At 39.2% G+C, this 26,916-nt stretch overlaps 1 protein-coding gene across 1 annotated transcript in view; it reads right to left on the bottom strand.

Moving 5' to 3' along the window:
• The window catches only part of CENPP (centromere protein P), a 233,351-nt gene that overhangs the window by 169,240 nt on the left and 37,195 nt on the right, over positions 1-26,916 (bottom strand). The window contains exon 4 of the mRNA XM_052644667.1: positions 24,446-24,534. Coding sequence (XP_052500627.1) covers positions 24,446-24,534 — 89 coding nt within the window. The remainder of the gene's footprint in view (positions 1-24,445; positions 24,535-26,916) is intronic.

The raw sequence follows: 26,916 nt of genomic DNA, 5'->3' as shown, positions 1-26,916 counted from the left end.
TAATATCTTCTGCTTCTGTTAGGTCCATACCATTTCTGTCCTTTATTGATCCCATCTTTGTATAAAATGTTCCCTTAGTATCTCTAATTTTCTTGAAGAGATCTCTAGTCTTTCTCATTCTGTTGTTTTCCTCTGTTTCTTTGCATTGTTCGCTGAAGAAGGCTTTCTTATCTCTCCTTCCTGTTCTTTGGAACTCTGCATTCAGATGCTTAGATCTTTCCTTTTCTCCTTTGCTTTTCACTTCTCTTCTTTTCACAGCTATTCATAAGGTCTCCCCAGACAGCCATTTTGCTCTTTTGCACTCCTTTTCCATTGGGATGGTCTTGATCCCTGTCTCCTGTACAATGTCACGAACCTCCATCCATAGTTCATCAGGCACTCTATCAGATCCAATCCCTTAAATCTATTTCTCACTTCCACTGTATAATCATAAGGGATTTGATTGAGCTCATACCTGAATGGTCTAGTGGTTTTCCCTCCTTTCTTCAATTTGAGTCTGAATTTTGCAGTAAGGAGTTCATGATCTGAGCCACAGTCAGCTCCTGGTCTTGTTTTTGCTGACTGTATAGATCTTCTCCATCTTTGGCTGCAAAGAATATAATTTGTCTGATTTTGGTGTTGACCATCTGGTGATGTTCATGTGTAGAGTCTTCTCTTGTGTTGTTGGAAGTGGGTGTTTGCTATGACCAGTGCATTCTCTTGGCAAAACGCTATTAGCCTTTGCCCTGCTTCATTTCGTATTCCAAGGTCAAATTTGCCTGTTACTCCAGGTGTTTCTTGACTTCCTACTTTTGCATTCCAGTGCCCTATAATGAAAAGGACATCTTTTTTGGGTGTTAGTTCTAAAAGTTCTTGTAGTTCTTCACAGAACCATTCTACCTCAGCTTCTTCAGCATTAGTGGTTGGGGAATAGGCTTGGATTATCGTGATATTGAATGGCTTGCCTTGGAAATGAACAGAGATCATTCTGTCGTTTTTGAGATTGAAGTCCGAGGTCAGGGGTGGCGGCCAAGAGGAGCGACCCCAGGTCCGAGGTCAGGGGCAGCGGCCGAGAAGAGCTACCCCACGTCTGAAGTCAGGGGTGACGGCCGAGAGGAGCTCCTGCACTCCTGAGGTAAGGGGAGGCGGCCGAGAGAAGCTACCACAGGCTTGAGGTCAGAGGAGGGGGCCGAGAGGAACAACCCCATGTCAAAGGAGCTGCGGCTGCGCGGTGGCAGGAGGGCCGAGAGGAGCTACTCCACGTTCAAGGTCAGGAGGGGCAAGCTGTGAGGACATACCCCTCGTCCAAGGTAAGGAGCAGCGGCTGCGCTTCGCTGGAGCAGCCGTGAAGAGATACCGCATGTCCAAGGTAAGAGAAACCCAAGTAAGTGTTGTGAGAGAGCATCAGAGGGCAGACACACTGAAACCATAATCACAGAAAACTAGCCAATCTGATCACAAGGACCACAGCCTTGTCTAACTCAATGAAACTAAGCCATGCCATGTGGGGCCACTCAGACTGACGGGTCATGGTGGGGAGGTCTGACAGAATGTGGTCCACTGGAGAAGGGAATGGCAAACCACTTCAGTATTCTTGCCTTGAGAACCCCATGAACAGTATGAAAAGGCAAAATGATAGGATACTGAAAGAGGAACTCCCCGGGTCGATAGGTGCCCAATATACTACTAGAGATCAGTAGAGAAATAACTCCAGAAAGAATGAAAGGAAGGAACCAAAGCAAAAACAATACCCAGCTGTGGATGTGACTGGTGATAGAAGCAAGGTCTGATGCTGTAAAGAGCAATATTGCATAGGAACCTGGAATGTCAGGTCCATGAATCAAGGCAAATTGGAAGTGGTCAAACAGGAGATGGCAAGAGTGAATGCTGATATTCTAGGAATCAGCGAACTAAAATGGACTGGAATGGATGAATTTAACTCAGATGACCATTATATCTACTACCGTGGGCAGAAATCCCTTAGAAGAAATGGAGTAGCCATCATGGTCAACAAAAGAGTCTATGCGGAGTACATCATGTGACATGCAGGGCTGGATGAATTACAAGTCGAAATCAAGACTGCTAGGAGAAACATCAACGATGTCAGATATGCAGATGAACTGACTCATTAGAAAAGACCCCAATGCCAGGAAAGATTGAAGGAAAAGGAGAAGAGGGTGGCAGAGGTAAGATGATTGAATGGCATTACTGATTCAATGGACATGAACTTGGGCAAGCTCCAGGAGATGGTGAGGGACAAGGAGGTCTGGCCCTCTGTAGTCCTTGGGATCACAAAGAGTGACAACTACCAGGGAGGGAGTGCAACCCCACCCGTTAGCAGATAATTGGATTAAAGCTTTACTGAGTAAGGCCCTGCCCACCAGAGCAAAACCCAGTTATTCCCATCACCAGTCCCTCTCATCAAGAAGCTGACATAAGCCTCTTAGCCTCATTCATCAGAGGGCAGACAGAAGAAACAAGAAGCACAGTCTCACAGAGGTTAAAACAAAAACCCCACTACAGAAAGTTAATCCCAGTGAAAAAGCAGAAAGTTAATGTCCCAGATGAAAAGACAAGATAAAAACTCAGAAAAACAATTAATGAAGTGGAGATAGGCAACCTTCCAGAAAAATAATTCAGAATAATGATAGTGAAGATGATTCAGGATCTCAGGAAAAGAATGGAGGCAAAGATTGAGAAGATGCAAGAAATGTTTACCAAAGACCTAGAAAAACTAAAGAACAAATAAACAGGGATGAATAATACACTAGAAAGAATCAACAGCAGAATAACTGAGGCAGAGGAACAGCTATACAATCGGGAGGACAGAATGGTGGAAATCACTGCCACAGAACAGAATACAGAAAAAAGAATGAAAAGAGATGACGATAGCCTAACAGAACTCTGGGACATTAAATGCACCAACATTTGATTATAGGGGTCCCAGAAGAAAAAGAGAGAGAGGAAGGACTTGAGAAAAAGTTTGAAAAGATAATAGCTGAAAACTTTCCTAACAAGGGAAAGGAAATAGTCAACCAAGTCCAAGAAGTCCAGAGATTCCCAGAAAGGATAAACCCAAGGAGGAACATACTGAGACACACAGAATCAAACTGACAATTAAAGAAGAGATAAAACATTAAAAGCAACAAGGGAAAAATGACAAATATCATACAAGGGAATTCTCCCTAGGCTATCAGCTGATTTCTCAACAGAAACTCTATAAGCTGGAAGGGAATGGCATGATATATTTAAAGTGATGAAAGAGAAGAACCTACAACCAAGAATGCTCTACCCAGGAAGACTCTCCTTCAGATATGATGCAGAAATCAAAATCTTTCCCGACAAGCAAAAGTTAAGAGAATTCAGCACCACCAAACCAGCTTTACAACAAATGCTAAAGGAACTTTTCTAGGCAGGGAACACAAGAGAAGGAAAAGACTTACAGAAAATAAACCCCAAACAATTAAGAAAATGGTAATAGGATCATACACATCAATAATTACCTTAAACGTGAATGGATTAAATGCATATCCCAAAGGGGTAGACTGGCTGAGCGGATAAAAACATGTGCATGTATGTATTTCCACCTACCACATCACTCTGCTTGACTCCTCACCCCAAGTTGTATGTTCATTATTTTATATTGTTAAGTTAATCATGTTCCAATTACGGCTTGCAATTGTAATTATCTTTTATTTTTTGTCTGGCTATTGATTGTGAAAACTAATAAGCATCTTCTACTATTGTGACTATGTGACTACTACTCAATACCATTATATCATGTTTGGTCAACAGAAAAATAACAGAACTCTATACCACCAATGCTGTGCTTAGTCATTTAGTCATGTCTTGACTGCCAAAACTAGGATCTAATAGAAAACCCTGAATCACTTTTTAAAATCCACACGCATATCAGAATTATCTTGAAATTTTTTGAAAAATACAAACGCTCAGGTATTGCTTTTTTCCTCCAGAGCTCCAGATATGTTTCTAATGAACAGTCAGGTTTAAAAACAACTGGACTATATGATGATCTTTTCCTTTCATCTAGTTCATTTCACTTTTTCTATTTCATATTCAGTGCTTCCATTTCATTCAGTTTATGTTCTCGAATTTCTCCATCTCTTTTTTTTTTTTCAGATCTTCTTTCTCAAGCCTTTATCAAGCATAGCAGAAAAGTTTTTGTATACATATATATATATATGTATAATATATATTTTAGAAAACTTTTAAATTTTCGCCTAACTAAAAAAATCTATGACATTTTGATTCCACTTCATAGAAAATAGATGGGGAAACAGTGGAAACAGTGTCAGACTATTTTTTGGGGCTCCAAAATCACTGCAGATGGTGACTGCAGCCATGAAATTAAAAGACACTTATTCCTTGGAAGGAAAGTTATGACCAACCTAGATAGTATATTGAAAAGCAGAGATATTACTTTGCCAACAAAGGTCCGTCTAGTCAAGGCTATGGTTTTTCCTGTGGTCATGTATGGATGTGAGAGTTGGACTGTGAAGAAAGCTGAGTGCTGAAGAACTGATGCTTTTGAACTGTGGTGTTGGAGAAGATTCTTGAGAGTCCCTTGGACTTCAAGGAGATCCAACCAATCCATTCTGAAGGAGATCAGCCCTGGGATTTCTTTGGAAGGAATGATACTAAAGCTGAAACTCCAATACTTTGGCCACCTCATGCGAAGAGTTGACTCACTGGAAAAGACTTTGATGCTGGGAGGGATGGGGGCAGGAGGAAAAGGGGACGACCGAGGATGAGATGGCTGGATGGCATCACTGACTCGATGGACACAAGTCTGAGTGAACTCCGGGAGTTGGTGATGGACAGGGAGGCCTGGCGTGCTGTGATTCATGGGGTCGTAGAGTTGGACAGGACTGAGTGACTGAACTGAACTGAACTGAGACTATATAAAAAGCAGTAGAGAGGTTTATTCTCTCCATACTTGGTCATTCAGGCAAATAACTCTGTAACCATGAGTTAAAGAACACACTGGAACTACTTCTCAGAGGGATCTCACCAAACTAGTCTTCATGGAAGCTAGTGATGTGTCTATGAAAGTGACGAATTTGGCACACCTCTTGATCACTGAGTAAAAAATGATCACTGAAACTACTTTTAAAGTAATCTTGGGGAACTTATTAAAATTTGGAATAGTAAGTAACTCCACAGAGCAAGTAGCTTGTGGAAATCAGCATGGGGATTAACTGAATTGATTCTTGGAAAATGACCTAAAATTGTCTCAGGCATATGAAAAAAGAGCATGCTTATGTAATAACCATTCAGCTTACCTGTAAAATGATTAATCTGAGTAGTTTTATCCTAAATCTCTTCCAGTTAGAACTTTTTATGTTTTTGTTTTTTCAAAAATAACAGCAAAAAAGTGAAGAAGGCATCTGGCACATAGATTTCATTCTCAAAGAGTCCCTGTAACTAAATCAGTTGAGTGTATTGTAAATAGTGGTGGGCACATATTCTTACTGAAGGAGTTTAGGAATTCATGCCACAAGTAATATCAAACAACAGGCAATCTGTAAGATGAAGTAATTCCATGCAGAGTGGGTGGCCCAAAGGAATACAAAACTGTAGCTTTAGTTTTGCTGAGATGCATTCCCCAAATATTGGCTCATTCCATGCTGTAAACGAGAGACCTATTAATAGCTTAAGGATGTTCTTCTCATAGTTCTATTATTCCAACTCGAATAAGTTCCATTATTTCTCAGAAATATTTTTATTCTTTGATTTGTTATCCTTCATACAAACTTCTGGAATGGGGCAGAAGCTTGCAAATAATTTTATCCAGTTCCTTCATTTTGCAGATAAAGAAAGAGCTCCACAGAGTTTAAATATTTTTCCTAATTCAGAGGTGTTAGTCATTAGCTTAAAACCAACGAAATGTGTTATATACCAGTACACTGTCCTTGTTATCACATATTTGTAAACTAAAGATAACATATACACACACACACACACACACACACACACACATATATACATGCTAGGTGATTATAATACAAGGCAACATATGATTCATTTTTAGAGAGTACCTAGAGTTTGTGAGGTACAATAAGGCAAGGTTAGCTCCCTGATTTACTCATATGTCACCTTGTAAAAGAATTGATGCTTTCAAACTGTGGTGTTGGAGAAGACTCTTAAGAGTCCTTAGACTGTAAGGAGATCAAACCAGTCAATCCTAAAGGAAATCAGCCCTGAATATTCATTGGAAGGACTGATGCTGAAACTCCAATAATTTGGCCACCTGATGCTAACAGCCAACTCATTAGAAAAGACCCTGATGCTGGGAAAGATTGAAGGCAGAAGGAGAAGGAGATGACAAAGGATGAGATGGCTGGATGGGATCACCGGACATGAGTTTGAGTAAACTCCGACAGATGGTGGACAGGGAAGCCTGGTGTACTGCAGTCCGTGGGGTCGCAAAGAGTTGGATATGACTAAGTGACTGAACAACAAAAACAATATCTTTTAAATAAGGCCTTCCCTGACCACGTTATTTAAAAGTGAATAGCTCTCACTTATCATGTATACTCCCTATTTCCCATCCCACTTTATTTTCCCCGATACCACTTATCGCTATCTAATATTGTTCAATTATATTATTATTGGCTTTCTTGGTGGCTCAGACAGTAAAGAATCCACCTGCAATGCAGGATACCTGGGTTCAATCCCTGGGTTGGGAAGATTACTTGGAGGAGGGCATGGTTTTATTATCCCTGATACCACTTATCATTGTCTAATATTGTTCAACTGTATTATGAGAGACTAATATGGAACAAAGTACATAATACACATTCAACTCATATGTATTTATTTATTTTTAAATTTTCATTCTGGGGCAGAAGAGGTATATTTTAAGACTGGAAAGTCTTTTTATGCCAAAATGTAAGGAAGTGTTCAAAAACATAGGAGTAACGAATTATACATCTTAAAAAAAATAAGAATGATAAAATATCTATAATAAATAGATATGTACACATATGTACACATACACAGGGTGAAGGGAGATTTATTTCTTAAGCGAGGTCTAATGTCTATTGAGAAATGTAAAGTGAAGTGCTGGAGTTGAAAAATCATCAGTTTGCAATCATAGTAAAGAGCAGATCAGGTAAGAATCACCAGGTGGTGCTAAATATAGGCAGAAATTTTAATGAAGAGTAGCATCTGCATGGTCATAAAGTGTCTCCCCATAGACTGCCTATTAGTTGTGAGGTAAAAAAAAGCAGTGATGATATAGCGGAGAATCAAGTAACAGTTTGGCTGACGATAAATCTATAAGACATGACAACTAAATGGAATATTTGACCCTAGACTAGATCAGGTACTGCAGAGGAAAAGAAAACACAAGAGAGGACATTATTAGATCAACTAACCAAACTGAAATATGGATGGCAAAATAGATAAAAGTATTATATCAATGTCAGTTTATGAGGACTTCCCTGGTGGTCCAGTGGTTAAGAATTCACCTTGCAATACAGAGGATATGGGTTCGATCGCTGGTTGGGAAATTAAGATCCCACATGCCATGGAGCAACCAACCCCGCAGACACTCTGGTACTCCTGCACTGCAACTACTGAGTCTGCACGCCACAACTAGAGAGTCTGTGTCCTGCAACGGAAGATCCCACGTGAAGAAACAAAGATCCTGTGTGCTACAACTAAGACTCGACGCAGCCAAATAAATAAATACAAAAAAACAGAAATTACTTTTAAAAACGTCAATTTATAGAGTCAATCACTGCACTATGAGTACAGAAGAGAACACCTCTATTCGTAGGTTGCACACCAAAGTACCTATGAGAACAACAGAAATGGTAAAAACCTGGTTAAATATAACAATCTACCACTTTTTAGTTCCTTAAGTCATAATCATGGTTGAAAAGTAAAAAACTATAACGTTGTCTGATGGGGTTTTCAGTGCATACATATGAATGTAATTCATATAAAATCTATAACATGAAGAGAGAGGAAGAGATCTATATGGCTATAAGTATTTCCAGACAGTACCTGTAGTGGTGAAGTATTAAATCTAAGTAGACTGTTAAAAGTTACCTTATGTAGTTAAAATATATCAGACAGACAATAAAAATAATATTAATACTTTTCTAATGTCTGAGAGATGAAATTACTCTCCAAAGAACAAAGGCTTATAAACAGCGCTTGTTGTTGTTCAGTCACAGAGTCATGTCTGACTCTTTCGCGACCCCATGGACTGAAGTCCGTCAGGCTCCTCTCTCCATGGGAATTTCCAGGCAAGAATACTGGAATGGGTTGCCATTGCCTTCTCCAGGGGATCGTCCTGACCCAGGGATTAAACTTGAGTCTCTTGAATCTCCTGCATTGGCAGGCGGATTCTTTACCATTGAACCATCAAGGGAAACCTATAAAAAGCAGTAGTTATTTCATTAGAGCTTACAAGGCCAAACTGGTAAGACATTTTGATCTTCATCAAGCAAGGGAGCAAAAAATATGCACTCAATCATGTGATGCTGGAGTGAGCCAAGAAATAAAAAATAAAAACTACAATGCCTAAAGTTTAAACACACACACACACAATACTTGGAGAAAGAGAGAAAAAGGAAAAGATAGTTTTGTTACATAACTTTTTAAAAGAACTGTATTTAAAGTGGATTAAGTCACAATTCCCTCACTCCCATTTTATATATCCATAGTATACCATTTTAGAAAGTGTGTGTGTGTGGGTGAGAGAGAGAGAGAGAAAGAGAGCATGCATGTTTTGGCTCTTATAGCTGTAGGAATTATTGCGTTTTATCTATTTTTCCCAAGCACAGTTAAAACTTCACTAAATGTGAAACAGATGTTATGAACTTCCTTCACTAAATGTTGGCAGTGGTGCATTTCAATTGCAACTGCAATAGTCAAAAAAGTAAAGTAACTCCAAATGTGTCTTTCTCAAGCAAGGATAAAGTAAGCACAAAGAAAAATTTGGAATAAAAATTTTAAACTTAAAAAAAATCAGTTAGTCGCTCAGTCATGTCAGACTCTTTGTGACCCCATGAACTGCAGCACACCAGGCCTCCCTGTCCATCACCAATTCCTGGAGCTTACTCAAACTCACGTGCATTGAGTCAGTGATGCCATCCAATCATCTCATCCTCTGTCATACCCTTCTCCTCTCGCCTTCAATCTTTTCCAACATCAGGGTCTTTTCAAATGAGTCAGTTTGTCACAACAGCTAGCCAAAGTACTGGAGTTTCAGCTTCAGCATCATTCCTTCCAATGAATATTCAGGACCGATTTCCTTTAGGATGGGCTGGATGGATCTCCTTGCTGTCCAAGGGACTCTCAAGAGTCTTTTCCAACACCACAGTTCAAAAGCATCAATTCTTTGGTGCTCAGCTTTCTTTCTAGTCTAACTCTGACATCCATACAGGACTACTGGAAAAAACACAGCTTTGACTACAGGGACCTTTGTTGGCAAAGTAATGTCTCTGCTTTTTAATAAGCTGTCTAGGTTGGTCATAACTTATCTTCCAAGGAGCAAGCATCTTTTAATTTCATGGCTGCAGTCACCATCTGCAGTGATTTTGGAGCCCAAAAAATAAAGTCTGTCACTGTTTCCACTGGTCCCCACTATTTGACCTGAAGTAATGGGACCAGATGCCATGATCTTAGTTTTCTGAATGTTGTGTTTTAAGCCAACTTTTCCACTCTCTTCTTTCATTTTCATCAAGAGGCTCTTTAGTTCTTCTTTGCTTTCTGCCATAAGGGTGGTGTCATCTGCATATCTGAGGTTATTGATATTTCTCCTGGCAATCTTGATTTCAGCTTGTGCTTCATCCAGTCCAGCATTTCTCATGATGTACTCTGCATATAAGTTAAATAAGCAGGGTGACAATATACAGGCTTGATGTACTTCCTTTCCTATTAGGAATCAATCTATTGTTCCATGTCCAGTTCTAACTGTAGCTTCTTGACCCACATCCAGATTTCTCAGGAGGCAGGTAAGGTGGTCTGGTATTCCCATCTCTTGAAGAATTTTTCACAGTTTGTTGTGATCCACAAAGTCAAAGGCTTTGGCAAGTCAATAAAGCAGAAGTAGATGTTTTTCTGGAACTCCCTTGCTTTTTCGATGATCCAACGGATGTTGGCAATTTGATTTCTGGTTTCTCTGCCTTTTCCAAATCCAGCTTGAACATGTGGAAGTTCATGGTTCCTGTATTGTTGAAGCCTGGCTTGGAGAATTTTGAGCATTACTTTGCTAATGTGTGAGATGACTGCAATTGTGTGGTAGTTTGAACATTCTTTGGCATTGCCTTTCTTTGGGATTGGAATGAAAACTGACCTTTTCCAGTCCTGTGGCCACTGCTGAGTTTTCAAAATTTGCAGGCATAGTGAGTGTGGCACTTTCACAAAATCATCTTTTAGGATTTGAAATAACTCAACTGGAATTCCATCACCTCCACTAGCTTTGTTCATAGTGATGCTTCGTAAGGCCCACTTGACTTCACATTTTAGGATGTCTGGCTCTAGGTGAGTGATCACACCATCGTGGTTATCTGGGTTGTGAAGATCGTTTTTGTATGGTTTTCCTGTGTATTCTTGCCACCTCTTATTAATATCTTCTGCTTCTGTTAGGTCCATACCATTTCTGTCCTTTATTGTGCTCATCTTTGCATGAAGTGTTCCCTTGGTATCTCTAATTTTCTTAAAGAGATCTCTAGTCTTTCCCATTCTATTGTCTTCCTCTATTTCTTTGCATTGATTACTGAGGAAAGCTTTCTTATCTCTCCTTGTTATTCTTTGGAACTCTGCATTCAGATGCTTATATCTTTCCTTTTCTCTTTTGCCTTTCGCTTCACTTCTTTTCATAGCTGTTTGTAAGTCCTCCTCAGACAATCATTTTGCCTTTTTGCATTTCTTTTCCTTGGGGATGGTCTTGATCACTCCCTCCTGTACAATGTCACAAAACTCTGTCCATAGTTTTTCAGGCACTCTGTCCATCAGATCTAATCCCTTGAATCTATTTGTCACTTCCACTGTATACTCGTAGGGGATTTGATTTAGGTCAAATCACTGAATGGTCTAGTGGTTTTCCCTAGTTTTTTCAACTTAAGTCTGAATTTGGCAGTAAAGAGTTCATGATCTGAGCCACAGTCAGCTCCATGTCTTGTTACTGCTGACTGTATAGAGCATCTTTGGCTGCAAAGAATATAATCAATCTGATTTCAATACTGACCATCTGGTGATGTTCATGTGTAGAGTCTTCTCTTGTGTTGTTGGAAGACGGTGTTTGCTATGACCAGTGTGTTCTCTTGGCAAAACTCTGTTGGCCTATGCCCTGCTTCATTCTTTACTCCAAGGCCAAATTTCCCCATTACTCCAGGTATTTCTTGACTTCCTACTTTTGCACTCCAGTCCTCTATAATGAAAAGGACATCTTTTTGGGGTGTTAGTTCTAGAATGCATTGCAGGTCTTCATAGAAGTGTTCAGCTTCAGCTTTTTTAGCATTACTGGTCGGGGCACAGACTTGGATTACTGTGATAGTGAATGGTTTGCATTGGAAATGGACAGAGATCATTCTGTCGTTTTTGAGATTGCATCCAAGTACTGCATTTCAGACTCTTTTGTTGACTATGATGGCTTCTCCATTTCTTCCAAGGGATTCCTGCCCACAGCAGTATATATAATGGTCATCTGAGTTAAATTCACCCATTTCCGTCCATTTTAGTTCACTGATTCCTAAAATGTCGATGCTCGCTCTTGCCATCTCCTGTTCGACCACTTCCATATTGCCTTGATTTATGGACCTAACATTCCAGGTTCCTATGCAATACTGTTCTTTACAGCATCGGACTGTACTTCCATCACCAGTCACATTCACACAGCTGGGTTTGTTTTTGCTTTGACTCCGTCTGTTCGTTCTTTCTGGAGTTATTTCTCCACTGATCTCTAGTAGCATATTGGGCACCTACTGACCTGGGGAGTTGATCTTTCAGGGTCCTATCTTTTTGCCTTTTCATACTTTTCATGGGGTTCTCAAGGCAAAAATACTGAAGTGGTTTGCCATTCCCTTCTCCAGTGGACCACGTTTTGTCAGAACTCTCCATCATGACCCGTCCATCTTGGGTGCCCAATACTAGGTCTAAAATCAAATGATTATCAGAAATTAATTCATTAAAATACTATCAGTTACTCTCATTCACTGCTGTTGGGAATGCAAATTGGCATGGTCACTCTTGTAAACAATTTGGCAGTTTATTAGAAATTTAAACATATTTTGACCCACCCACCTCACTTCTGGTTTGTACTCTAGAAAAAAGAAAGTTTAAATTCAAATAAAAACCTCTACTGAGCAGTATTATTCATAATCACCAAAACTGGAAATAACCTTAATGTCCTCCAGTAGATGAATGTATAAATAAAATATTATCCATACAACAAAATACTACTCAGAAATGAAAAAAGAGATGAATCTAAAAGGCATTGCTAAGGAAAGAAGCTGATCTCAAAAGGTTACATGACTTCATTTATTTGACATTTCATAAAACGAAAAATTGTAGTAATGAAGATCAGAGCAAGTTTTGCTATGGGTTAACAGTATAAGGGAATTTTTGCATTAATAGAAGTGTTTAATATCCTGATTGTAGTGAGTACACAGAAACCATCTAATCATAATAATACAGAAGGAAAAAATTAAATAAAATTAATGGAGCCACAGGGACATGTAGGACAACACCAAAAGATTTTATATTCATGTTGACAGAGACCCAGAAGAAAAGGAGAAAAAACGTTGATTGAAAAAAATATTTGGAAAAATAATGGCTGAAAACTTGCCAAATTAGGTAAAATGATACAAACTTACAAATTCAAGAAGCTCAGAAAAACCACAGAGAGGATAAACTCAAAGAAATCCACACTTAAATATATCATAACCAAACTACTGAATATTAAAAAGAAAACTTCATAAATCAGTTAGAGGAAAATAGACACATGCCACATAGAGTAGCAAAGATTAAAATAGATTTCTCAACAGAAACCATGGAGGCCAGAAGGAAGTCAGTTCAGATTTCAATATCTAGTGCAAATATCTTTAATAAATGAACATATAATAATGATATTCTTAGAAAATGAAAAGAATTTGTCCAACTCAACCTACTCAAAAGGAAATGATGCTAGAGGGAAACTGGTAATATGAGAAATAAATAAAAACAACCCAAATCATAAAAATCTGCTTAGATATATCAGATTGCTAAAATATATTAAAACCCAGAAAGTAATAATTATATTATCTGATGGGGTTAAAATGTATGTAGAAGTAAATGATGTCTATAATATGAAGAGATAGGCATGTAAAGGGGCCTATTTAGTACAAAATTTCTATTTGAAATAGTAAAATATTTATTCTAACTAGATGGTGATCCCTATATCAACCAGTTATATATATATATAATATATATTATATACATAATACACATTTAGATATATTATTATAATATGTAAGAGATATAGAAAAAAGTCAGATTAAAGTGGAATTTTAAAAAGTATTCAAAGAATCCAGAAAAGATACAGAAGGGAAAAACACAAGAAAAAAACAAAGAGAACAAAAACTGCTGGGTAGAGCCCAATCCAAACAGATCAACAATTACCTTAAATGGAAATAAATCAAAGATTTAAATGTAAAAGGTAAAAATATAAAGATTTCTAAAGATTTTGAAGATAGCCTTCATGACCTGAGGTTAGGCAAAGAGTTTTCTGACATCATATCAAAACATGAGCAAAAAAATAAATAAATAAAGGCAAACTGTGATCTTGAAACCAAAATATTGTGCTCTTTGAAAGATCCTGTTAAGAAAATGAAAAGACAAGTTATGGAAATGGGAGAAATGTTTAGAAATTTCATATATGATAAAGGACTTGTATGCAGGTATGCAGAAAATATGAAGAACTCTCAAAACAATAGTGAGAAACAACCTAAAGAAGCAATATAAGAAAAAAAAAACGTGTAGGAAAATGAGATTCTACTACACTTCTACTAGAATGGATAAATTAAAAAACACATGCATACGAAGTCCTGGAGACCATGCACAGCACTAGGAACTCTCAAATATTGCTGGTGGAAATGCAAAATGGTAAAAGCCTCTGGAAAATGGCTTGACAATTTCTTAAAACAAACAAAACATGTGCTTATCACGTGACCCAAGAGTCCAACTTTCAAGTATTCATCCTAGAGCAGAAATCAGTAAACTTTCCTTAAAACATCAGATAGTAAATACATCAAGTTTGCAGACAATGGGGTCTGTATTATAACACTGTAAAATTAATTCACTCTGATATTTTACAATGAAAGCAACTACAGACAATACTTAAGATATGGACATGGCTGAGTTTCAATAAAACTTCTCTTATAAAAATAGGTAGCTGGGGACTTCCCTGGTGGTCCAGTGGTTAAGATTCCACACTTCCCGTGCAGGGGGGACAGGTCTGACCCCTCGCTGTGGAACTAAGATCCTGCAAGCTGCATGGTGCACAGTCAAATAAAATAAAATTGACCTGACTATTAAAAAAGAATAAGCAAATGGTCTGTGAATCAAAGTTTGCCCATCTTTGCCTAAGAGGAATGAAAACTTACGCTCACACAAAACCCTTCACACAAACGTTTAGAGCATCTCTATTCATAACAGCAAAATCTAGAAACAACCCAAATGTCCTTCAGTGAGTAAATGGATAAACTGTGGAATATACATGTAATACAATACTACTCAGTAATAAAAGAAAAAGCTATTGATACACACAAAAATATGAATTAATCTCAGTGGAATTAGCTTTAGTGAAATAAACTAGTCTCAAAAGTTTACATACCATGTGATTCCACTTGGAAAAGGCTAAATTCTACTGATGAAGAACATACCAAAGATAGTCAATGCCTAGGAGGAGGAGTAATGGTCATATCTAAAAAGGTCAGCATGGGAGTGTTTTAGTATTATGGAATTGTTCCTTATTCTGATTATAGTGACAGTTTTATGAATTTACATTTGTGCTATATTGAAAAGACTTCTATGACAGAAAGTCAATTTTATTGCATGATAATTGAAATGTACTAAAAAAAGTACGAAAGAAGAGAAAAAAGGAGGGAAGGAAGGAGAGAGGGAGGGAAGGAAGGAAGAAGGAAGGAAGCAAAAAGGAGAGAAAGAAAGGAAAGACAGAAAAGGAAGTAAGAAAAGAAGAGAAAAGAGAAAAATTATGAAAGAAGTCACACAGAGAACTTTGAGGAATGACTGGTCCTGACAGTGAGGTTAAAAGATCAGTGAGTGCACAGCTTTAATACTTGATTAGACAATCTGAAACAATAATTATCTCCTTTACTGGAATATACAAGTGAGGAGATCACCAAGAATAATTACATGGAAAAGCAATAATTAAAAAAAATTATTTTTAAAAAAGATAAGAAAATTTGAAAATCAGACACATAGAACTTTTACAAATGACAAGTACTGTCAATGAAATTATAGACTCAATGAATAAACAAAGAGCTTTCCTGGTGGCTCAGTGATAAAGAATCTGTCTGTCACTGCAGGAGATGTGGGTTCAATCCCTGGGTCCAGCAAGATCCCCTGGAAAATGGAATGGCAACCCACTCCAGTATTCTTGCTGGGAAATCCAGCAAGAATATGGACAGAGGAGCCTGGTGGGTTACAGAGTTGCAAGAGTCAGATATGACTTAGTGACTAAACAACAACATGGATAAATACATATGAAGGGATGCTCAAACATCATTAATTATTAGAGAAATGCAAATCAAAATTAAAAGAGGTACCATCTCACAACAGACAGAATGGCCATCATTAAAAAGTCTACAAATAACAGACCTTAGAGAGGGTGTGGAGAAAAGGGAACCTTCTTACACTGTTGGTGACAATATAAGTTGGTACAGCCACTGTGGAAAACAGCATGGAGGTTCCTCAGAAAACAAAAAATAGAATTACCATATGATCCAGCAATCCCATTCCTAGGCATATACCTGGACAAAACTATTATCAAAAAAGATACATGGGGGTTTCCCTGGTGGCTCAGTGGTCAAGAATCTGCTGGCCAATGCAGGAGACATGGGTTTGATCCCTTACCTGGGAATACCCCACATGCTATGGAGCAGCTAAGCCTGTGTGCCACAACTATCGAGCCTGTGCACTAGAATGGGAGAGCCAAAACTGCCGAAGTTGGCACACCCTAGAGTCTGTGTTCCACAACAAGAGAGGCCACCATAATGAGAAGCCCGCACACCACAACTAGAGAGTTGACTGGCATGCTGCAACTAGAAAAGCGCACACAGCAATGAGGACACAGCAGAGCCAAAAATAAATAAATGAGAATGCATCTAAAAAAAAAAAAGATACAGGCACCACTATGTTCATAGCAGCACTACCCACAATAGCCAAAACACAGAAACAATGTAAATATCAATCAACAGATGAATGGATAAAGATGCGATGTATATATACAACGGAGTGCTGCTGCTGCTGCTGCTGCTGCTGCTGCTAAGTCGCTTCAGTCGTGTCTGACTCTGTGTGATCCCACGGATGGCAGCCCACCAGGCTCCCCCGTCCCTGAGATTCTCCAGGCAAGAACACTGGAGTGGGTTGCCATTTCCTTCACTCAGCCACAAAAAATTATGAAATAATGCCATTTGCAGCAATATGGATGCAACTAGAGATTATCATAATACTAAGTGTAGTAAGTCAGAATGAGAAAGTCAAATACCACACAATATCATTTATATGTGGGAACTAAAATATGGCACAAGTGGACCTATCTACAAAACAGAAACAGACTCACAAGCATAAAGAACAGACTTGCAGTTGCCAAGTGGGAGACGGGAGGGAAAGGTGCCGGCAGCCAGCACAGGAGATCCCACCCATGACAAGGTCATGTGGAAGAGACCTGACGAGCAAGGCCGATCAGGACTCGAGGGACCCCCTGGACCTGCTCGAGCATCTACCCCAAAACCAGAATCTGTCTGTCTTACTATTTTGTGCCTTTCACCAACTCTCTGACATTTACAGGGGGCTATCCCTGACCACCTTTCTCTGGAGAAAATCAACTTAGGGCTCTAGCTAATAAGTCTCTTGGGCATGAAAGGAGTATTTCAATTCAAACCCCCCTGTTAGCATTCTAGCTTGCCTGGCAGGTTTATCCAGACTCTTAAAGCTACACATGTGATTATTCACAGCCTCCCAACTGTGAGAGGCACAGGAAGCCTAAAACATTCTAAAAATATAGAGCCTTTCAAAGAGTTAAAAGCTATTAGAGTAGTGTTGGTGTAGGATTTCACTGTTTAGCCAATGCTTGCTGCTAAGTTCCCATATCTCTTATCCACTGTGCACCTGGGAGTGCAATAGTTAATGTAGTTGGAATTTAAGAAAAACAAGCAATAGCCTTGGAATTAACCACATCAGGCCTTTGAGATAATTGGTTCTTTCTTTGTTATAACTCACTGCATCTTTGCTCCGTGAGAAATGTAACTCTGTTTAATACTTTCTGAGGCTGACATAGATTAGAAATATAAAGAAAGAACATTTCAAGGGAAAATAAGTTTTCTGGTTGAGCAGCCTTTATCAAAAGAGGGTCATAAAATGTCCACAGACCTCCAAGGCCAGAAGATAATGTACACAGCATTGTTTATGGGAAAGGTATGCAGAAAAAATCCTGGTTTCTATAAAGACAAAACAGATGTAATGTTTGGGCTGACTCTGTATGACTTTGCATCTTTCATTTCCCTCTATGTACAAGTCAAGGTATAAAAGCTTCCCTGAAAAAAAAAGTGACGGACCAGGACCAGTTTCCATGAAAGCCTGGTTCCCCCGTGTCTTTCTTTTTTCTCTCTCTTACTCTCTTTTTCAGGCTGATCCCTTGGAGCACAGAGGCTCTCTGCATTCACTTTCCTGCCTGGGCTTCTAAGATCTAAACGGGAAGGCACTCTGCGTCTTCACTCCCTCAGGAGACCAGGAGGGTGCCTGTGGCTTGTGTGAACAGAGCAAGTCCCTTGTCTGGGACTTTATTGGCTTTCTGTGTAAACCAAGGAATATCAGCTTCTATTCTTTCCTCTCTCATTCATTCACTCATTCATTCACCAATGCCGTCACACTTCGGATACCCTGGATCCAACCGGGGCAGGACCCTGGCAGAAAGGAATGGACTAGGAGTTGGTTAGTAGATGCAAACGACAAGGTCCTAATGCATAGCACAGAGAACTATATTCCATACCCCATGATAAACCATAATGGAAAAGAATATAAAAAAGAATGTATATATGTATATAATGTGTCACTTTGCTGTACAGCAGAGATTGGCTTAACACTGTAAATCAACTATATTTCAATTTTTAAAAAAGACTCAATGGACAGGGGTTTAAGAGCAGATTATGGGAAACTGAGATTGACATACACACTGCTGCTGCTGCTGCTGCTGCTAAGTCGCTTCAGTCGTGTCCGACTCTGTGCGACCCCATAGATGGCAGCCTATCAGGCTCCCCCGTCCCTGGGATTCTCCAGGCAAGAACACTGGAGTGGGTTGCCATTTCCTTCTCCAATGCAGGAAAGTGAAAAGTGAAAGTGAAGTTGCTCAGTCGTGTCTGACTCTTCACGACCCTATGGACTGCAGCCTACCAGGCTCCTCCATCCATGGGATTTTCCAGGCAAGAGTACTGGAGCAGGGTGCCATCGCCTTCTCAGGAGATACACACGACTATATATAAAATGGGCTTCCCAGGTGATACTAGTGCCAATGCAGAAAACGTAAGAGATGTGGGTTTGATCCTTGGGTCAGGAAGATTCCCTGGAGGAGGGCATGGTAACCCACTGTAATATTCTTGCCTGGAGATTCCCATGGACAGAAGAGCCTGGTATTGTAAATCAACTACACTCCAATAATTGTTTTTTAAAAAAGATTAGTCAGAAAATGAAGAAATAATTACTGCACCAAAATACATATCTGAGGAACAATCAGAAATAAGCAGAAAGATATGAAGGGACAGAAAATATAAAGAGTAAGATGGATACAGAAGATAAAAACATAGTATATCCCAAATTCCAGATTGAGAATCAGAGAAAATTAAAACTGAACCACTTCTACAAAAAACGTAAAAAGTTGCAGAGAGGTCCATAATCATGGAAAATCTGAATAATCTATAAAATCATAATCTTTCTTGAGCCCATCAAAGATCTGAATCACAAGGCAACCAAATAAATTAACACTTTTCTTCCTCAAAGGAGAAGCAGGACACATAAACTATTCACTCTTGGTTAAACACAGGCGAGGGAAGGAGCCACCATACAAGTGGGTAACAAGAAATTAGCTAAAATTTCAGTGAATTCTCAAAGGACAATTGTGGGGTGGATGTCATTTTGGAACAGATGGGAACCCCAGGCACAAAAGGACTCCACCAGAAAGATCATGGCAGGAGTCCAGCAAGAGCTGCCCTCAGTGGCACAGGCACAAAGAGGTGATCAGCTGCTGCTGGGGTTCAAAATGAAGCCAGAACTTTTCTCTGGTAGGAAGCCAAAACTCTAAATTGCTAAAGAAGGAGCAGGAAAGCAATGCAAAAAAAAAAAAAAATCCCATTTTTCCAAGGGAGGAATAAAAGTCAAACCCATTTGACCCTGGGGGAAGGGCAGAAAACACTCAGGTTACATAGAGAAAGATCCATTGCTTTGTAAAGAAGGACAGAAATTAAATACCTCTGTTCCATGGGAGTGGTACAAAACCCTTGGGGTGCAGGATCCTACACTAAAACCAAGCATAATCCTGTCACCACAAGAGTGGGGGTGGGGAGGACAAGGAATTCTCTCCCACCCAAGACCAACCCCAGACCCAGGCTGAGTTTGGCTGCACTGGGAAGAGCAGGAAAACCAGTTTCCCCAATCAAATCACTGCAGATGGTGACTGCAGCCATGAAATTAAAAGACGCTTACTCCTTGGAAGAAAAGTGATGAACAACCTAGATAGTATATTCAAAAGCAGAGACATTACTTTGCAGACTAAGGTCCGTCTAGTCAAGGCTATGGTTTTTCCTGTGGTCATGTATGGATGTGAGAGTTGGACTGTGAAGAAGGCTGAGTGCTGAAGAATTGATGTGTTTGAACTGTGGTGTTGGAGAAGACTCTAGAGAGACCCTTGGACTGCAAGGAGATCCAACAAGTCCATTCTGAAGATCAGCCCTGGGATTTCTTTGGAAGGAATGATGCTAAAGCTGAAGCTCCAGTACTTTGGCCACCTCATGCGAAGAGTTGACTCATTGGAAAAGACTCTGATGCTGGGAGTGATTGGGGGCAGGAGGAGAAGGGGACAACCGAGGATGAGATGGCTGGATGGCATCTCATGGACTCGATGGACGTGAGTCTGAATGAACTCTGGGAGTTGGTGATGGACAGGGAGGCCTGGCGTGCTGTGATTCATGGGGTCGCAAAGAGTCGGACACGACTGAGCGACTGAACTGAACTGAACTGAAGGTGCAGGTCCATAGGATCTGCCCAATACTAAGGATGAACCATTTAATATAGATCTCCCTCTGTTTCCACCATGAGCCTAGCACCAGGTAACAAGCATCAACACCTACTGCTGGAGAGTGTCAAGTGCAGGGAGAAACATTCCCCTCTGAGATACAGATGTATAGGAATTACTAAAAGTTGAGAGTGAAGCTAAAACACTGATGAAAACCTTCCAGCTCCCTAAACTCTATTCCAAACATAAGGAAGAACTAAATTTGAAGTTTAGTTTGAATTCACTGTTGGAAGAATTTGAAATCTTTAGTGACTAAAGTTAATAAAATAAAAATCCCAAACCAGCTCAACTGCTGACTACCTTGAATTAAACCCCATACTAACAGCCTGATAAGTGAAATGTGCCCATTTCTGGGCATAAATACTATTTGTCTCAGTCTCTACTGAAATGTCCATCAGTCAATAAAACAACTATGAGACAAATTCAAGAAAAGATGAACTACTGTAGACAATAGTTCATAATGATAATAGTAACATAGTGATAGTAATATTATTATTATTAGTTAATGGTAACTAATAGTAATAGTTCTGTAGTCACCAGAATTGAACTCAAAGATGACTCAAATGTTGATAATATCAGATATAGGCTTTAAAATAACTATGACTTAAAATCACAGAGAAAGAATAGGAACAGTGGCTGCTAGGAGTTGGGCAAAGTAGGAAATGGGGAGCTATGTTTAATGGGTATGGAGTTTCAATTTAACAAGATGAAAAGAGTCATGGAGATGGACAGTGATGATGACTGTATAACATTATGAATGTATTTAATACCACTGAACTGTAGATTTAAATCTGCGAAAGCTCTCTGAATTTTACTAATATCAATTTTCTGGTTTTGATAATATACTACAATTATATAAGATGCTATGACTCTCAGTCTCCTTACTCTCACTGCAATTTTTTGTGAGTCTATAATTATTTCTAAATTCAAAGTTTAAAACATGTAAGAAAGATGAAAATAAGAGTCACAAAATATTTATAATTGCTGAAAGTGCCTAATGGGTTCAGTTCAGTTCAGTCGCTCAGTCACGTCCGACTCTGCAACCCCATGAATTGCAGCACGCCAGGCCTCCCTGTCCATCACCATCTCCCGGAGTTCACTCAAACTCACGTTCATCGAGTCAGTGATGCCATCCAGCCATCTCATCCTCTGTCATCCCCTTCTCCTCCTGCCCCCAATCCCTCCCAGCATCAGAGTCTTTTCCAGTGAGTCAACTCTTTGCATGAGGTGGTCAAAGTATTGGAGTTTCAGCTTTAGCATCAGTCCTTCCAATGAACACCCAGGACTGATCTCCTTTAGGATGGACTGGTTGGACCTCCTTGTGGTCCAAGGGACTCTCAAGAGTCTTCTCCAACACCACAGCTCAAAAGCATCAATTCTTCGGCACTCAGCTTTCATCACAGTCCAACTCTCACATCCATACATGACCACTGGAAAAACCATAGCCTTGACTAGATGGACCTTTGTTGGCAAAGTAATGTAGCTGCAGGTTAATTATGTTATTATTTTTATAGATCCATGTATCCCTCCACTTCTCAAAAGTTTGAGTCAATCCACTTTACTTTTTAAATTATTTATTTAATTATGGGGCTTCCCTGGTAGCTCAACTGGTAAAGAATCTGCCTGCAATGCAGGAGACCCCGGTTCAATTCCTGGGTCAGGAAGATCCTCTGGAAAAGGGAATGGCTACCCACTCCAGTATTCTGGCCTAGAGAATTCCATGGACTATATAGTCCATGTGGTCGCAAAGAGTCGGACACAACAGAGTGACTTTCACTTTCACTTGTCATTTATTTATGGCTGTGCTGGGTCTTCCTTGCTTTGAAGGCGTTTCTCTAGTTGCAGGGATCAAGGGCTACTCTTCATTGCAGTGTATAGCCTTCTCATTGCAATGGCTTCTCTTGTGGAGTACTGGCTCTAGGGCACATGGGTTTCAGTAGGTGTGATTCCTGGGCCCCAGAGCACATGCTCAATAGTTGTGGTGCACGAGCTTAGCTGCTATACAGCATGTGGGATTTTCCCAAACCAGAACCCATGTCTCTGCTTTGGTAGGCAGATTCTTTACCACTGAGCCAGCAAGGAAGACTCACACCACTTTACTTCTACCAAAGACCTACATTATTACCTCTTCTTGCTAATCAAAAATAATCTGAAAAGAATCTTCACTTTTACGAAAAACAGTGAAAAGTGAAAACAGCATTCAGGGTTTGTTTTGCAGCAAGCCAACATGCACCCTGAGCAGCGAGACTGGTACCATCAAGCTCCTTCCCCAGAAATCACACTCAGCATCTCAGCATCAAACTCTGAACTGTGTCTGTGACTATCTGTGCTATATCTTGATTTACTCTGCACATCTATTAGCAAAAACTGTCCAGAGGTAACAGCTTCTTTGCTTTACACTATTTGGCTTACAAAAAGTTTCATAGGAATGCTCTATTTTTGGAAAGCAGTAGGAACCTATATTTGAAAATTTCCATAATAAGACATTAAAGAAAAAAATAACTATGATTAATAGATTAAAAGATCTAGTAAGAAAGCTAGATAATATTCATGAAAAAATAGGGAATTTAAGCAGAGAGAAAAAATTAAGAATCAAATGAAAACACTAGAAATAAAAAAAGACATTACTTTTGAGATGACAAATCCCTTCAGTGAGCTCATTGCAGACTGGACTTCAGAACTTGAAGATAACATATCAAATGTTTTAACATATAAGTAATCAGAGTTGGAGAAGAAGAAAGAGAACAGGACAGAAAAAGTACCTGAAAAGATATGGCTAGACATGTTCACATAAACACTCCCTAAAAATAGCACAAACTGTCAAAAAAACATTAATAGATATGAAAGCAGCCCCAAAAATGCATGCATACACAAAAACAATATAGCAGACTTCTTTTCACAACCTATGTACTCCAGTAGACACTGGAAGGACTTCCTTAAAGATGTGTAAGAAAAATTGTCAATCCAATTGTCAAAGGTCAACAATAAATTCCTGGTTTGCCCTCCCATCTTTCAGTTTTCTAAATCCTTTGCAGGATCCTTCAAATCTATTCAACATACATTTTAGAATTCTTCAAGGTTCAGTTTCAGCCCTTTCCCTATTTTCTATATTCTCTCCATAGGCAATCTCATTCTTGCTCAAAGTTTTAACTTTACCCACTGGTAGAAAACCCCAGTGTTTATATCTACTACTTACATCTCTTTTTAGCTGCCTACTTCTTATTTTTACTTCAGTGTTTCAAAGGCACTTATGTTCACCATGTCCAAACTGAAGCCACAATCTCATTTGACATGCTCTTCTTGCAACTTTTCCTATCTCAACAAATGCAATCACCATCATCAAGGAATTATCATTTGTCAGTGATTCCTGACCCCTCTTTTTCAACCAATATCATGCCTATTCAATGGTGCTTCCTAAATATACCCCATCTACCCAGTCCTCTATCCCAATCACCATTAGTCTAGTCCAAACTACAAATTTCTGTTTCCCTGAACTGTTTTAATGGGCTAGTCACTGATCCTCCTTTATCCAATTTTGCACCCCTTAAATCCCATCTCCCTGCAACATCAAGAACAATCCTTTCCCAGATGTCAAAATTTTGCCTCACTCAGGCTCTGTTTAAAATCTTTCCATACCTTCACATTTGTCATAGGACTATGGTCAAGCTCCAAAATCCATAATGTGGACCTTACATACATTGCTAACTGCATCTTATCCCACACTCCCCCAGTCACTCTGCCCTCCTGTCAGTTGCTCACAGATGTTATGCTCCCCCTCAGCACAGTGCCTACGTATCAGGACCAAAACTGGTGTTATGCTTTTAGAAATAGTTTGGTATTTACTTATCAAGAAAAAGAACAGGTAAACTTAAAATTGTAAGCTGAAAGAAATATCTTTATAAAAAGAAGTAAATATCTTACCTCGACACAAATTCACTTAATTCTGAATATTCAGTGGGCTCCATTATTATGCTGAGGTCAGTAATAACAGAAGATAAACTCTCCTTATCCTAAAATAAGAACAAAAAAATAAAGCTTTTTTTTTGTATCAAAGCACAGTCAACTTTAAATAAGGAGAAAAAACTACTGTCAAAATACGCCAAATGAAATGTCACTAAGTTATAGGAAAAGTAGCTAATAAAAAGTACTGCAAATATGGGTTACTTAAAAAAAAAATTTTATTGGAGTACAGTTGGTTTATAATGTTGTGCTAATTTCACATGCACAGCAAAGTGAATCAGTTATGCATACACAAACATCCACATTTTTTTTTTTAAGATTCTTTCCCAATATAGATCATTACCGAGTACTGAGTAGAATTCCCTGTGCTACAGTCCTTATTAGTTATCCATTTTATATGTAAAATGTCTATACATGTTAAAAAGCTGGCTTAAAATTCAACATTCAAAAAACTAAGACCATGGCATCTGATCCCATCACTTCATGGCAAATAGACAGGGAAAAAATGGAAATAGTGAAAGACTTTATTTTCTTGGGCTCCAAACTCACTGTGGACAGTGACTGCAGCCATGAAATTAAAGGACACTTTTTCTTGGAAGAAAACTTATGACAAATCTAACAGCATAAACAGTGTATTAAAAAGCAGAGATATCCTTTGCTAACAAAGGTCCATATAGCCAAAGCTATGTTTTTTTCAGTAGTCATGTATGGATGTGAGAGCTGGACCAAAAAGGAGGCTGAGTGCTGAAGAACTGATGCTTTCAAAAGGTTGTGCTGGAGAAGACTAAGAGTCCCTTGGACAACAAGGAGATTAAACCAGTCAATCTTTAAGGAAATCAATCCTAAATATTTTTTGGAAGGATTGATGCTGAAGTAGGAGTTCCAATCCTTTGGCCACCTGATGCAAAGAACTGACTCATTGGAAAAGACCCTGATGCTGGGAAAGATTGAGGGCAGAAGAAGGAGACAGAGAATGAGATGGTTGGATGGTATCACTGACTCAATGGACATGTGTTTAAGCAAACTTTGGGAGATAGTGAAGGACAGAGAAGCCTAGTGTGCAGTCCATGGGCCTGCAAAGAGCTGGACACAACTTAGTGACTAAACAACAACATGTCAATCCCAATCTTCTAATTTATCCCTTTCCCCCTTCCTCTTATTAACCATATGTTTGTTTTTTACATCTGTGACTCTACTTATGTTTTGTAAATAATTTCATTTGTACCATTTTTTTTAAGATTCCACATATAAATGATGTACATTTGTCTTTCTCTATCTGATTTCACTCAGTATGACAGTCTCTAGGTCCATCTATGTAACTGCAAATGACATTATTCCCCCTTTTAATGGCTGAGTAATGTTCCACTGTACTGCATCTGCTTGATCCATTCTTCTGTCGATGGACACTGAAGTTGCTTCCATGTCCTGGCTATTGTAATCAGTGCTGCAATGAACACTGGGGTACATTATCCTTTCAAGGATACCACTCTAATGGCAGAAAGCAAAGAGGAACTAAACAGATTCTTGCTGAGGGTTAATGCTGCTGCTGCTGCTGCTGCTGCTGCTAAGTTGCTTCAGTCGTGTCCGACTCTGTGCGACCCCATAGACAGCAGCCCACCAGGCTCCCCCGTCCCTGGGATTCTCCAGGCAAGAATACCGGAGTGGGTTGCCATTTCCTTCTCCAATGCAGGAAAGTGAAAAGTGAAAGTGAAGTTGCTCAGTCGTGTCTAACTCTTAGCCACCCCATGGACTGCAGCCTACCAGGCTCCTCCACCCATGGGATTTTCCAGGCAAGAGTACTGGATTGGGTTGCCATTGCCTTCTCAAAGGGTTAAAAAGGAGAGTGAAAAAGCTGGCTTAAAATCCAGCATGCAAAAAACTAAGATCATGGCATTCCATCCTCTCACTTCATGATAAACAGATGGGGAAAAAGTGGAAAGAGTGAAACAACAAAGAGTTGGACACAATTTAGTGACTGAACAATAAAAAATCCTTTCAAACCATGTTTTTATTCAGATTTATTCCCAAGAATGGGATTGACAGCTCTATTTTTAGTCTTTTAAGGAACCTCTATACTATTCTCTGTAACAGCTGTACTGATTTACATTCCCACCAACAGTGTGAGAGGGTTGCCTTTCTCTACCCACTCTAGCATTTGTTTTTTGTAGATTTTTTGGTGATGGGCATTCTGACCATCACCAGAATCATCAGTGAGGTGATACCTCACTGTAGTTTTTATTTGTATTTTTCTAATAATTAGTGATGTTGAACATCTTTTCATATGCCTCTTGCTATCTCTAAGTCTTCTTTGGAGAAATGTCTATTTAGATCTTCTGCCTACTTCTTGATTGGGTTGTTCCATGTTTTGGTATTGAGTTGTATGAGCTGTATGTTTATTTCAGAGAGTGATCCCTTGCCAGTTGCTTCATTGG

Source organism: Budorcas taxicolor, chromosome 8 (assembly GCF_023091745.1).
Source record: "Budorcas taxicolor isolate Tak-1 chromosome 8, Takin1.1, whole genome shotgun sequence".
Lineage (NCBI taxonomy): Eukaryota > Metazoa > Chordata > Mammalia > Artiodactyla > Bovidae > Budorcas > Budorcas taxicolor.
This window is presented reverse-complemented; position numbering and strand designations above follow the sequence as displayed.